We start from the raw sequence: 15,200 nt of genomic DNA, 5'->3' as shown, positions 1-15,200 counted from the left end.
ATAAAAAAATATAAATAAATAAATAAATAAATAAAATAAATTAAAAAAAAAACTAAAAATAGAATTACCATATGATCCAACAATCCCACTCCTGGGCATATACCCAGAGAAAACCATAATTCAAAAAGACACATGTACCCCAATGTTCATTGCAACACTATTTACAATAGCCAGGTCATGGAAGCAACCTAAATGCCCATCTACAGACAAATGGATAAAGAAGATGTGGTACATATATACAATGGAGTATTACTCAGCCATAAAAAGGAACAAAATTGGGTCATTTGTAGAGACTTGGATGGACCTAGAGACTGTCATACAGAGTGAAGTAAGTCAGAAAGAGAAAAACAAATATCGTATATTAATGCATGTATGTGGAATCTAGAAAAATGGTACAGATGAACTGGTTTGCAAGGCAGAAATAGAGACACAGATGTAGAGAACAAACATGGACACCAAGGGGGGAAAGTGGCGGGGGTGGTGGTGGTGGTGGTGGTGGTGGTGGTGGTGGTGGTGGTATGAATTGGGAGATTGGGAGTGACATATATACACTAATATGTATAAAATAGATAACTAATAAGAACCTGCTGTATAAAAAATAAACAAAATTAAATTAAAAAAAAAAGAATCTCTTCAGGTTGGCTTTTGTGTCCTTTTGACATATTCCCCATCTTTGAGTTCTGTGTTGCTTTCTGATACAGCAAGATGTTCAGGCTTTTACACTTTTACTTTACCTGCCCCAGACCTGCAATCAGTCATTTCTCCAAGGACCTCTGTTTTTTTGTTTTGTTTTGTTTTTAAGTGGAAAATGGTATTTAGAGGCCACGATCTGGGCACTAGGTGTTCTGATTGCTATTGGGATGTCATTGCTCCCAGACGCCTTTCAGTGGAGAAAGCCAGGGAATACATGTACATGTATGCAGTATACTTACCTTCACACACACACACATTTACATCTGTTTATTTCTGTATCTATATGTTGAAAACCATGTGTTCACATCAACACTTCCAAGTCCAATCCAGCTTCACAAGGTTCATTGTAATTTTCACACTTTCCATGTTTGTAACTCTCTCCTCTGATATCACCCTTAATATTTTTTACTTATTTTATGCACCTGTGTCCATCCAATCTATTGTCTTTGCTGCTGCCCCCTCCCCTTGGTAGGTTCAGATGCCCTGCTCAAGGCCATCCCTACACGTGATGACCTTCCTCACCCTGCTTGGACCAGTCACCCTGTTCTAGGCCACCATGGCTGTCCTTGCCACCTGTCATGGATGCTTACCTGGTGATTCTTCTCCATCTGATGGCTTTAGGACTGAATTGCTCAGGAAGGGAAGGTAAAGAGAAAGAGATTTAGATTTAAAAGTAGTGAGTTGACTTTAAAGAAAGACGTTAAGTAAATAATTGGACACATATTTTATGGATCTGGCAAAAATGGTGAGCAAAGTAGGCAGAAGAATGAGATTTGTGGAATGTTGGGCTAAGTGATGGCTTTTTTAAAAAAAACAAAACTAGAATTATCAGTTTAAGCAAAGGGCATTTTCCCTGTCACACTTAGTTCTTTATAATTGTCTAAACAGTTTCTTTTCCCCCTAGGTTTCATATTTTGAGGAAGAACAGAACATATTATCTCGGAGCACAAGCCCTTGGATCCCCCAGTTACAGTATGCCTTTCAGGACAAAAATAATCTTTATCTGGTGAGTCTTTCCATCTCTAGAATTAGTCTGGTGTTGCGATAATCAGATAGTACAGCTGTGGAATTCAATGTGGTTCTTGCCCACGTGGCCCACAACACCTCTCATTCTTTCTCATGCTTTCCTGACTTTCAGGTGTCTTCCTGTTCTTCTTGTCTTAAAGATGAAGAACTAATTCATTTAGAAAGAGCCTCATTTATTGCTGGATATTGTAGCTGTGGCTCAAAGAGCAATAAGGAGAAGTCATTTATTTGGGAAGAGTCTGCTCTTTCCTTTAACAGAATCTTGCTTTAAATTTTAAAAATTGAGATAATGCATAGTTATTATAAGAAAATGCAAATGCTGTAGAAATGTATGAAATAGAAGGGAACATGCTCTACCTTTCTTTCTAATCCCTTTCCCCAAGGAAACAAATGTTAATGGTTATGTGTGTTCTTTCTGGCCCTTAACCACGCCTTGTGGAAAAAATATTTCTATGTCTATGTGTGTAACACGTGTATATAGTTTGTTTTACAAAAATGGTATATTACTGTCTACTTTGCTCTTCAGCTTGCTTTTTGCGTTGAACAATTTGTCCCTGACATATATCCATGTCAGTACATGCAGATCTGCCTCATTCTTTTGAGCAATGCCATGGTTTTTCCTGATGTGCATGTAGCATAACTTACAGAATGCTAAAATTCATTTTGGGGACTTGTTTAGGTTCTTGGGGGTTTAGATTCCTAAAATTAAAAAAGTATCCTAAAAACAATTTTTGTTCTTGATTCAGCCCTTAAAACAAGACTATCCTATTACATTGAATGGAGATAAACTTTTGTAAAGCTCACGTCAGAGAAAAGGGTAAGAGAGAGACGGATTCCTATTTGTCTTGAACCTCCACTGGGCATTTTGGGGGGACTTTACCACCTTTATTTCTGACCTGGAATAAACAGTTTATTTGCCTTGGACCCTGGCCCTACCCAGCCTTCTGAGCAAGGACATTCTCACACAGATGCACTGGGGGACTGGCCTTGCGCTGACCAAGTGCTCCTTCAGAATCAACAACACAACTGTGGTCTCTATGTCCTGAAACTTCTTTTCCTTGAATATTGTCTTGGAAGCTTTCCTTCCTTGACACCTGGGGCTTGGAGCCCTGACCTTTACTAATGACCTTGGTGTGTTTCTAGGCTTACTGGTGTTCTAGGACATTTGCTGCTTACATAATATTTGTCTTGTGCTCTCTGTGTCTTGCGGAGCGCCTTGTATTTGGGTGTATTAACAGATTTATTCGTTAGCCTTCAGAAAAGCAATTCCCTTGACACAGCAGGCTCTTTGTTTGTTTGTTGTTGTTTTGGACATTTTAACTAGAGCTCTGCAAATGGTATAGAACACCAGCGTGTGAGCATAATGTTAGTTTTTGAGGCCACACAGCACACAGGCCATCCTGGAGCTAGGAAGGGCTCTGGTTTTTGGCAGAAGTTGAGACTCCACAGTTTTCTGGTCTGCCTTTTGCTCTGCTCTGAAATCTTACCATTCTCGTCCTCTGAGTTGAAGAGCTCAACCTTTTTGATGTCCAATCTCATGCAGCTTCTTCTTCACAAAAGTAGCACTGTTGAGATGCTTTGGGACTTTCACACCATTATGGTCAGTTTTGGCAGAGGTGACGGCAGATTCTGAGTGTCCTACGTAAAGGAACTCAGATGAGTGAGGGCTAGCGGTCCAGTCCCAAGTGGCAAGCTCCTGCTCAGTTACTGCAGGAAAACCACCCTCTGCTTGTCTCCAGGGTAGCCAGTGAGGATGATCAGCGGGGCCCTAGGAGCAACACTCGTAGTTTTTTTCGTGTTGATTGTAGTTGGTTTTTTTCCCCCACTGCTCAACAGTTTTCAAAGCATATCTCTAGGAGGGTGATATTTGGGCATTTTGAGAATTTTAAACTCTTCGGTGTCACCCTTTTTATGCATACCAATTGGCCTTGTCACAGTGGTAAGAACCATCTCTTTCTTTTTCTTAATTGTGGATTTGACTGCTGTGGACTTCTGCTTCGATATAACTTTTCTGGAATACCTTGTAGATTGGGAGTATCTGCCATTCCTCTGCTAGGACAGGCTTCCATCTGCAGGGGGCTTCCTGTTTTGGGTCTTTGGGCTGTGGGGCTTCCCTCTGGATCTTGACACTGGCATCGGCATCCTTAGCTTAGGATGGTCTTCTCAGTTTTTCCACCCACCATCTTGGGAAATGGGACTGTTCTCAAAACGAGTGTTTTCTTGCATTCTGGTTGCCTCAGCACCTTGATACCTGGCTGCAAGGAGGTTTTTATACCCTTCTTAAGTAGCTCAATTGGGTATTACCAATGGGGTCTTGTAATTATTTCCTTGCCTGCATTCTCTTTTCCAGTACTTTGGTACTTTGGAATAAAATGCTTGCTAAGGGTACCGTTTTCATATGAAAAATCCAAACTTAGCATAGGAATTAAGGTATGATGATAGATCCACCATCTCTTGTCTGCAATTCTGAAATACCCAGTACTCTGGAAAACCTCAAGTTATTTTATTACTTATTTGGCAGCAAGACCTGACTTGAGCTCTGTAGCAAAACCTGACCCGAACTCTTATTCATTCCCTTTAGTGTGACTGTTCATCCATTTTGCTGCAAGTTATGAATATGTTTGATTATAGGGTGATATCCCAGGCCCTACCTGAGGGTGTTGCATAATACAAAGCATATGCAACATTGTGCCCTCCTAGAATCTGAACATTTCTGAATCTGGAGACACATTCTGCCTGTGGCAAGATAAGGGCACTATATGTCTGTATTTGCGTTGTAACGTACTGAAATTCCACTGTGCCTCTAGATCATTAAACCTTTGAGGTTTGGGGAAACATACAAATCATAGTAAACTCCCCTGGTAGTTAAACATTAATTTGTAATGCAATTGTTTTTTTTTTTTTTAATTAATTTATTTATTTATGGCTGTGTTGGGTCTTCGTTTCTGTGCGAGGGCTTTCTCCAGTTGCGGCAAGTGGGGGCCACTCTTCATCGCGGTGCGCGGGCCTCTCACCATCGCGGCCTCTCCAGTTGTGGAGCACAGGCTCCAGACGTGCAGGCTCAGTAATTGTGGCTCACGGGCCCAGCCGCTCCGCGGCATGCGGGATCCTCCCAGACCAGGGCTCGAACCCGCGTCCCCTGCATTGGAAGGCAGACTCTCAACCACTGCGCCACCAGGGAAGCCCTGCAATTGTTTTTTAATTGGAGATACATTCTTTCTTTTTTTATTTTTAATATGATTGATTTTATTTTTATTTTTGGCTGCGTTGGGTCTTTGTTGCTGCGCTAGGGCTTTCTCTAGTTGCGGTAAGCGGGGGCTGCTCTTTGTTGCGGTGCGCGGGCTTCTCATTGCGGTAGCTTCTCTTGTTGTGGAGCACGGGCTCTAGGCACGCGGGCTTCAGTAGTTGCAGCACGTGGGCTCAGTAGTTGTGGTGCACAGGCTCAGTAGTTGTGGCTCGTGGGCTCTAGGGTGTAGGCTCAGTAGTTGTGGCATATGGGCTTAGTTGCTCCATAGTATGTGGGATCTTCCTGGACGAGGGATAGAACCCATGTCCCCTGCATTGGCAGACAGATTCTTAACCACTGCATCACCAGGGAAGTCCCCAAAGATACATTAAAATCAATGACATAGCGCTATTTACAATAACCAGGACATGGAAGCAACCTAAATGTTCACTGACAGAGGTATGGATAAAGAAGATGCAGTACATATGTACAGTGGAATATTACTCAGCCATAAAAAAGAATGAAATAATTCCACTTGCAGCAACATGGATGGACCTAGAGATTATCACACTAAGTGCAGTAAGTCAGACAGAGAAAGACAAATACCATATGATATCGCTTATATGTGGAATCTAAAAAAATGGTACAAATGAACTTATTTACAAAACAGAAATAGACTCACGAACTTAGAAAACAAAGTTATGGTTACCAAAGGGGAAAGGGGAGGAGGGATAAATTGGGAATTTAGGATTAACAGATACACAATACTATGTATAAAATAGATAAACAACGAGGACCTATTGTATAGCACAGGGAACTATATTCAGTATCTTGTAATAACCTATAATGGAAAAGAATCTGAAAAAGAATATATATATGTATATATATATATATATATATATACATATATATATATGAACTGAATCACCCCGTTGTACACCTGAATCATTGTAAATCAACTATACTTCAATTAAAAATAAATAAAATTTTAAAAAATCAATGAAAAAAATAGGATTCCATTTCCTGTGTATTTCTCAATGCAATCTCTTCTCTCCAGTGCTGTTTTTACTGTGGGAGTGCAGGCCGCCATCTTCCTTTGCCCGCATTCCTGCAACAACCTCCTAAGTGTTCTCCCTGCCATCTGTCTTGCTCTTCCCCCAGGTCTTCTCCACACTGCAGCCAAGCCATCGCGCTGTTAAAACCCTTCAAGACTCCCTGCTGCCCCCTGGATGAAGTCCAGACTCTTCTGTGTGGTTTACAAGGCCTTTTCCTCAGATGCCTCCAGCCTCAATGCTCACATCTCTCTCCTTTCACTTTACATTCACCCTGAGCTTCCTTTGGTCTTTGAACTTGCCTCTGACCTTTCTCCACACGCTCCCCTCTTTCCACGTTTACCTGGCTAACTCTCATTTCTCCTTCTGGGCTTGGGACAGATGTGACTTCCTCCAGGAACCCTTCCTGGATCTTCTACCATGGGAGGGGCTCCCTTCTGCTGTACGCTCAGAGCAGCCTGTACTTCCTGTTTGTGAATGGGGGGCGGTTGCCTCCACCAGGCTACTTCCTCCACCAGGAGAGCGATGATTTCTCCTTGCTTCCAGTAGAGCTTCCCCAGGTTATTGCTTAAGACATATTTATTGGGTGAATGCATGATTAATTTCATAGAAATTTGATTTACATACAAATGTACTCAAGGTATTATGGAAATTGTATTACGTTAATAGTGTGAGTTTTGCTCTCCAAGTATGTAATTGAAGGCAGACCCAGTGAGATTTTTAAAATTTGGATTGCAGTGCAAGGAAATTGAACTTGGATCCTTTTGAGATTTGATGGTTAAAAATTGCCCATTCGTAGTTGCATACCAATGAGTGTGGCTTTCCAGTTTTTGCTACAGAAAATCATAGCAAGGTCCGTCAACGTCTGGTTCCATATAACAACGCGAGTCGTGTATTCTAGCAGGTGGCCCACGGAAGTAGTACTTTGTTGATCTGGTTCATGATGAAATCTGTTCAATTCTGTTTAACAGATGCCTTCCCCAGTGTCCTTCCATGAAGGAGCTGATCTCTACAAAGAAAACATTGTTCTGCAACTCACCACTTGTAGTATTGTTGTAGCTAAATTCTTTGTGAGATTCGTAAAGCTTCCTGGCTTTGTGCTGATATTTTTCATATTGTGGGTCTTTTCAGTCTGCCCATGCTCTGAGCCTGTTACTGCCTCACGAGTCTGCTTTCCCTTCTGGGACCTTACATCAGCTTCCCTCTGTTCATTCCCAAAGTTTTTTCCCCCAGTTGCACACAGGGATGTATTAGTTAAGGTATAGCCTAAGGTCATGTAACAGAGAGACCCCCAGCAGGGTGGGGCAACCCTGTCATATGTGATGATTCCCTCCTGTGGCTTCCTGTGCTTTAGGATGTTGTCCTTTTTGACATGCTTGAAGTTGGGCCATTTCATGTGTGTGTTGCACGTGGCTGGGAGGAGAAAAGAGCAGAAAGGCAGAGCAAGCAAATTCCTTCTGCACCGGATGATGTGGAGGTGGGACACATCACTTCCTCTCACATCTTGTTGACCAGAACCTCGTCACATGTGTACGTGTCTGTACTGTCTCGCTGCATGGCCTATATCCAGCTAAAATTCTTATTACTGTGGGAGAAGGGAAGAATGTATTGGGGGGATAAGTTAGAGTCTGGCACAGAGGTTAAAACAGCTACTTTTGTAGATAACAGATGGGGTTAGGTGCCAGGCCCCCAGCTCCCCCTCCGGTGGTCTTCCTTATTACATTTATCTTGACACATCTAAAACTGTTTCCTGTCTTGCTTTCAACCACAGTCATGCAATTTCATGGATACTTCCCTTCCTATGTAGGAGTCATTTGGAGGTGGACGTTTTCTAGGCAGTGACCCCATGGCCTGTGTGATCACCAGTCTCTGCTGTCATTGAGGGTGGGAGAGAGTTAACGAATACAACTTCATTGTTTTTTGTTTTAGTGAAATACAGCAGCTTATGATCATTGTGACAGCGAGACGTGCTGTTTTGATCTCTTGGGTAAGATGATCCAGTTTTCAGGCATGTCTCAAAACTCACCAGTGTTGGCTGCTTCACAAGCCAGCTGCCCATCAGAAGGAAGCTGTTACTTAGAATATAGGTTCATGTTTTATTCCTGTACCTTGCTTGGTCTCTCTGGAGTCATTGGCCTTTCGGCTTCAATTTTCTCATTGGTGAAATGAAATATTAATACGTCTTATTGACTCCAATTCAGTTGCTGAGTGTGTCATTGCCTCAGGGGGTTCTTTGAATTATCAGTGCCTTTGAAGTAGTTGTTTTTTTTTTTTTTTTGTAATAACATTTTTTTAAATTAATTAATTAATTAATTTATGGCTGTGTTGGGTCTTCGTTTCTGTGCGAGGGCTTTCTCCAGTTGCGGCAAGCGGGGGCCACTCTTCATCGCGGTGCACGGGCCTCTCACTATCGCGGCCTCTCTTGTTGTGGAGCACAGGCTCCAGACGCGCAGGCTCAGTAATTGTGGCTCACGGGCCTTGTTGCTCCGCGGCATGTGGGATCTTCCCAGACCAGGGCTCGAACCCATGTCCCCTGCATTGGCAGGCAGATTCTCAACCACTGCGCCACCAGGGAAGCCCGAAGTAGTTGTTTTTTGTGTTGGTCTTTTGAGGCATATTTCAAGTGAGTGCATTTATTTATTTATTTGTTTCAAAATATTTATTTATTTATTTTGGCTGTGCCGGTCTTTGTTGCGGCATGCGGGATCTTCGTTGTGGCGTGTGGGCTTCTTAGTTGCGGCATGCAGACTCTTCGTTGCGGCATGCGTTCAGGATCTATTTCCCTGACCGGGCATGGAACCTGGGCCCGCTGCATTGGGAGCACGGAGTCTTACCCACGGGACCACCAGGGAAGTCCCCCTCCAGTGAGTGCATTTAGAGTCCCACCGTTTTGGGGGCTACAGTTTTCCTACGTTGTCCCGGTTTGCCTGGCCCACCTTCAGAGTTGCTGATCCGGTGGGGGTGGAGGTGGGGCCCAGGAATTTGCATTTCTGACCAGTTCCCAGGTGATGCTGCTGCTGCTGGTCTGGAGACGCCACTTGGAGAACCATTGTCCTGTAGCCGTAGCTAGTTTCTGGTTACTGCTTCTTGCTTCTGTTTCTGCAGTAATAGTGTACACACCTGAGACCCCTTTCCTTGTCCTCTCAGGCCAACGAATGGTACCTACTCCCCCGCTGTTACTAGTCCCGGGGTGCCTCAGCATCCCATGTTCATTTCCTTTAACCTCACCCACACCTTTACAAATAGCCCTTTCCTCAATTAATGTCCTCAGTTACCTAGTTTGAGTGTGCTATTTCTTGCCAAGACTCTGGATGATTTGATGCTCAATGAGGATTTTTTTGAATAGAAGGATGACTCAGGCTGGGATTTGTATTTTCTGAAATAAAGGGCCTTCTCTCTTTTTCTCCTGGTCACCTTGCCCTTCAAAAAGAATAATTTAGGGTTTGTGCCAGGGGCCACTCTGCTTGGAGTATCCATTCCCTTCTCCCCCGTGCCAAAGATCAGGAACACTGGGCAGGGCGGGTAGTGATGCCAGTAGCATCCTTACATTTTCATGGCACTTTCAGTCATGCTGATTGTAGTGCAGGCATTTCAAGGACACATTTCTAAGAGGTGGCCAGCACGGTACGCCTCTGATGACACCAGTATGCAAATTGGGATAGAACGCTAAAGAGCTGTTGCATATCTACCCCGATACGCACACACATACATGCAAGCACGCGTGTGTATGTGCATGCGCGCGCACACACAACAAATACACACATTTATCCTTTGTTCCAGACACAACACAACTGGTGGGAATTGCCATCCCAGCACTTGGGGTATAGATGCAAACGCCAGCAGAGAAGCTGCCGCTTCTTCCAAACCGAACACATGTAAGATTTGCCCTTTAATTAGCATCTGCAGCTGCTGCCATCAGAAGGGTCTGTCTCTGTTGGCCGGACCGTCTTTGCTTTAAAAGAGCAAGTCCATTATACTCCAAGCCAGTCTGGTCTGTCAGCTGCTGTGCTTTCTCTGCCATCTGCAGGGTTGTCACATTGTTCAGGGCTGTTACACTGTAGGGCTGTTTTCCGTCTTCTCATCTCCCTGGTCTCTGATTACCATGCCTTGGTGATCACTCTTGGGGTGGCCTGCAGGGACATCTCCCGTCCTTGCAAGGATGCAGGCTCGTAGCTTCAGTGCTCATGGGACTGGTTATGTTCCAGCCCTTTGTTGCCAGTGATCTTGTCTTGATACACAGAATGGCTCCAGGAAGTCATTGGAAAAATGTAAGCAGCAGAAGTGAGGGGTGTATTAAAGCCAGGCTTCATACCGGGGTGCCTCTGCTGTAGAAGCGTGTCATTTAGTTGGAATACGGACCCATGATGCCCCCACAGCCTCATCAGCATCGGGTCTCAATAAAGTGCTGGGTGGGGACTTCCCTGGCGGTCCAGTGGTTAGGATGGTTAGGACTCCGAGCTTCCACTGCAGGGGACACGGGTTTCATCCCTGATCAGGGAACTAAGATCCCGCATGCCGTGCAGAGTGGGCCAAAAAAACCCAAAAACAAACAAAAAAAGAAACTAATAAATGAAAACATTAAAAAAAATAAGTTCTGGGTTGGCTGAATCAGAATCACCCCAGTAGCTCCTTAAAAATGCAGATTCCTGGACCCCACCCCTGGAACTTGTCCATGAAGTCTGGGGTTGGTCCATGGACTCCATGTTTTTAGCAAGCTCCCTGAATGGTTGGGATGAGGAAGAGACATACTTTACCCTTTCATACTGCTGAATTCTTTTTTTTTTTTTTTCCAATTCTTTTTCATTCTACTAGAATTACAGTTCCACGAAGGCAGGGATTTTTGTCTATTTTAGTCCCTGCTATTTTCCTGATATCTGGAATAGTGCCTGGCACATAATAGGCACTCACATATTTATGTGGATGAATGTGTTTTATCCATTTAAAAAAAGTGCCTCCCCAGGTGATTCTGGTGTGCAGGCAGGTTTGAGAAGCTCTGCCCTAGAGGACTTGCCAGTTTTCTTGGGTTAGGAGCCACATTTCTGGGGGGAACATTGCCTCCCTGGGCATCTCTGAATAGTAAAAATCAGGCGTGGAGTCATGTTTGGGGGCAAATCCAAATGCTGTGAATGGACGGTCTGGCACAGCCTGGGTGGTGACTTTGGTCTAATTTGTTCATCGGTTCTGACCCCGGTCTTTGGTTTACAGCATGTCATCTGGTACGAAGACTTGAAAACTCTTACTTTGTGACTTGATGATGCTTTTGGAGCCTCTTTTTTTTTTTTTTTTTAAAATGAAGTATAGTTGATTTACGATGTGTTAATTTCTGCTGTACAGCCAAGTGATTCAGTTATACATATATATATATTCTTTTTTCATATTCTTTTCCATTATGATTTATCATAAGATATTGAATGTAGTTCCCTGTGCCATACAGTAGGACCTTGTTGTTTATCCGTTCTATATATAAAAGCTGACATCTGCCAAACCCAACCTCCCACTCCATCCTTCCCCCCACCCCCTCCCCCTCGGCAACTACCAGTCTGTTCTCTATGTTTGTGATTCTGTTTCTGTTGCATAGATAGGTTTATTTGTGTCACATTTTAGATTCCACGTATAAGTGATATCATGTGGTATTTGTCTTTCTCTTTCTGACTTACTTCACTTGGTATGATAATCTCTACTTGCATCCATGTTGCTGCAAATGGCATTATTTCATTCTTTTTTATGGCTGAGTAGGATTCCATTGCATTTATATACCACATCTTCTTTGTCCATTTATCTGTCGACAGACATTTAGCTTGTTTCCATATCTTGGCTATTGTGAATAGTGTTGCTATGAACATAAGGGTGCATGTATCTTTTTGAATTAGAGTTTTGTCCAGGTATATGCCAAGGAGTGGGATTGCTGGATCATATGGCAGCTCTATTTTCAGTTTTCTGAGGAGCCTTCCTACTGTTTTCCATAGTGGCTGCACCAACTTACATTCCCACCAATAGTGTAGAAGGATTCCCTTTTCTGGAGCCTCTTGATTTGGTACCATTTTTGAAAGTGCAAAAGTGTTTTCTGAAAGTGTCCAAGTCCTGGTTCTTTATTATTTCTTTAGCCTCAACAGCAAGACTGATGAAGCTTGGCTTGACCACACACAAGCTATCTTCCCTTGGGCTCCATTCATCCCAGGATGAGTGACTGTACCCCCGGTAAGATAGTTTGGGGATGGGGTAACATCTTGGGGTAGCCAAATTTACCCAGTAAATGCCCAAACTAAATTCTCCTAATGGTGTATGGTTAGAATTTGCTGTATGGTAATCTAGAATCTTGTTGGTGGGTCAAGTTTGATTAGGTTCTTTGAAAAGGAGGTTTGTCATTTAGTACATCTTTCTTGACCTCATGTTGCAGAGCATGCTGCCTAGCAGCTGTTGTCATTTTTGTTGCTTATTAATGAGCGCTTTTGAAGAAATGGAAAGTTGTTTGACCAGTAGAAAGGACTAATCTAGTTTGGACGGGGATTTTCAGCTTAGGAATTTGGATCTTCTGAATAGGAGCAGAGAATATGTATCTTTTTGCCTTTCGAAGAGATGGCTCTGATTTTCTGAACTATTTTTCACTAGTCATTACAAATAGAATCTTCAGGAGTCACCGCTAAGTGCTAAATAGTGGTCTGTTCGTGAGATCTTAAAAGTGGCCAGCAGCTGCTACATGTTCGATTTTCTCAGCCGTAAACTCGCAAGCCGTTCTATTTTTTTCACATCTTTAATAGAGCCCGATTAGAAAATTTATAACTGCAACATGTCATCATAAATATGCACTGTTCTTATTATATTTTAAGACATTTTGGTTCTAAAAGCATGAGTACTTCCGTTATTATGTGCGAATTTTTTTGTGTGTGTGGATATTTAAGACCTTTTTAATGCCAATATATATTTAAAACAGACGTAAAAAATTAGCATTCACCTGTGTACCCAGGGCCTGTGGAGAACCAGGCTGGGACACGTGGGTGAGCTGCAGGCAGCCAGGTGCCTCCTGCTGGCTCTTTGAGGACCGGGATGAGCAGCTTACATCTGCCAAGACTTTGGGGAAAATAAAGTCTGCATTTCAGCCGCCGCCCCTTCTCAGTGCTGCTGTTCGTGTTAGTTCATAAATCAGTTTTTTTTTCTACCAATTACAGTGCAAATGGAACCTTAGATCAAATTGTCCAGTATCTGCTTGAGTATCTGCTACGTGTAAGATGCCAGGTGACGAGGGGCCCTTGGGGAGGACATGCAAGTCACTGGCCACTCCCGGGGTCCCCGGTGTGGGGTTGACCTGGTGCTGGGCAGAGTCTTTACTGGACCAGCCTGGGGCCTCTGGGGACGTGTGCAGATGCTCCATGTCTTACTTGACTAGAACTTTCTTCTAATTCTGGACTGCAAGCAAACAGAAGTTTGGAGGAGGATGAAGAGAATTCACATCCCAGAGTTGGCTTCTGGAATGCAGTGGTTTGAGAGATTTAGTGTTTTTTTTAAAAAGACTTTTATTTGAATCTTGCCTCTTTCCAGAAAGGGTTTGAGACAACTTAAAATAAAAGACATTTAAAGTGTGGCTATGAGCCACACTTTAAAATGAGAAATCAGAGCAAAGGACAGGAGGGGTTGACACGGTTGCAAAGACAGTCAAAATGGGTCCCATCTTCTCCCAGCCAGAGCGGAGAGGATGGTGCCATGAATTCAGGGAAAGGAGAGGACTCGAACAGCAGTGGAGGATCTCGTGGGCGCCAGGCACAGCATTGCGAGGGACTCAGTCTTATCCCCATTTTACAGAGGACGAAACTAAGAGACAGAGAGGTGAAGTCACCGGGCTGAGGTTTGAAGCCTCTTGGGCAGATGAGCCTCCAAGCCTCGTGTCGACACAGGAATGTCACCCCCGGTTATCATCAGAAGGAGGAAGGATTTCAGTTTCTTGGGGTGGAAGACTTTTTTTTGCTAATCAAACATTTTCCCCGAGGCTGTACTTTATATTCTTCCAGGTTTTTTCCCTTATGTATATACTAACAAATGTAATATATGTTTTTTTAATCACAAAGAAGGAGTTTTACTGTATCCTCTTTAGGGCATCACTTTATATCATCATAGATGGCTTTCCATGGCAGAATGAATAGATCGAGTCCATTCATTTTTAATATCTGCCTCTTGTCCCATTGTTTAGATAAATCATATTTTAGCAGTCTCTTAATGATGGCTATTTGGGTGATTTCCAGGGTTTCTTTTTCCCATGTTACAAACAATGCTTCAGTGAATCTCTTTATCTATCTACAAACTATTGTAAGTTCCTGTAAAATAAATCATCGGAAGCAGAATTACTGGTTCAGAGGGTATATGTTCACACTTAAAATTTTTAACAGAGATGGTCAGGTTGCCTTTCACACTGACTGTTTAAGGAAATGATTGTATCATGTTTATTGCCCATCTCCTATATTCTGCTGGGTGCTGAGGGAAATGCAGAAAGGATGCAAGAGGGTTTCTTGCCCTCCAGGAATTTCCATCTATGCTGTGTACCTAATCCCAGGGAATGTCTGGGGTGTCGACTTGGGTGGGTGGGTGAGTGGGTAGATTTAATTCAACTTTTCAAGCTTGCCTTGCAAACATTGCACATGGCGTTTAGGATTCATCTTTCATTGTATTGATTCTCTTGGGTAACGGGTGTAATTTCCTTAGGGCAGGGACCTCGTCCTACATGACTTACAATATGTCTCATACATCTTTATTGCTTTGTGGAGACATTGTAATTATAACATGTCAGGCAGTATTCGAGGATCTAATTGAGAACATTCCCCCTTTTTTGGGTGTATGAAGAATTAATAACTTTGGCATTCTATACAGGTCATGGAATATCAGCCTGGAGGGGATTTGCTGTCACTTTTGAACAGATATGAGGACCAGTTAGATGAAAATATGGTTCAGTTTTACCTAGCTGAACTCATTTTGGCTGTTCACAGCGTTCATCAGATGGGATATGTACATCGGTAAGTGAGGCTCTCTGGTAGTTGACTGGGGATTTGTCTGTATCACCTAAGAGTTCCTAAAATAGAGTGAATGATTTCAGCATCAAAATAATGCTTCATCCAATTTTTAGCCCATCTTCACCATAATTGACTGAAAGCAAATTTTCCAAAATGGCAAATGTTTCAGCTTACCCATTCAACAGTGAAATAGATCTAAAATTGTAA

General features: G+C 43.0%; 1 protein-coding gene across 2 annotated transcripts in view; it reads left to right on the top strand.

Moving 5' to 3' along the window:
- Positions 1-15,200, top strand: part of CIT (citron rho-interacting serine/threonine kinase) — a 168,353-nt gene that overhangs the window by 17,957 nt on the left and 135,196 nt on the right. For both annotated transcript variants that reach the window (XM_061170160.1, XM_061170159.1), the window contains exons 4-5: positions 1,598-1,699; positions 14,854-14,996. In XM_061170160.1, the coding sequence (XP_061026143.1) occupies positions 1,598-1,699; positions 14,854-14,996 (245 nt within the window). The remainder of the gene's footprint in view (positions 1-1,597; positions 1,700-14,853; positions 14,997-15,200) is intronic.

This window comes from Eubalaena glacialis, chromosome 15 (assembly GCF_028564815.1).
Source record: "Eubalaena glacialis isolate mEubGla1 chromosome 15, mEubGla1.1.hap2.+ XY, whole genome shotgun sequence".
NCBI classification, from domain to species: Eukaryota; Metazoa; Chordata; class Mammalia; order Artiodactyla; family Balaenidae; genus Eubalaena; species Eubalaena glacialis.
This window is presented reverse-complemented; position numbering and strand designations above follow the sequence as displayed.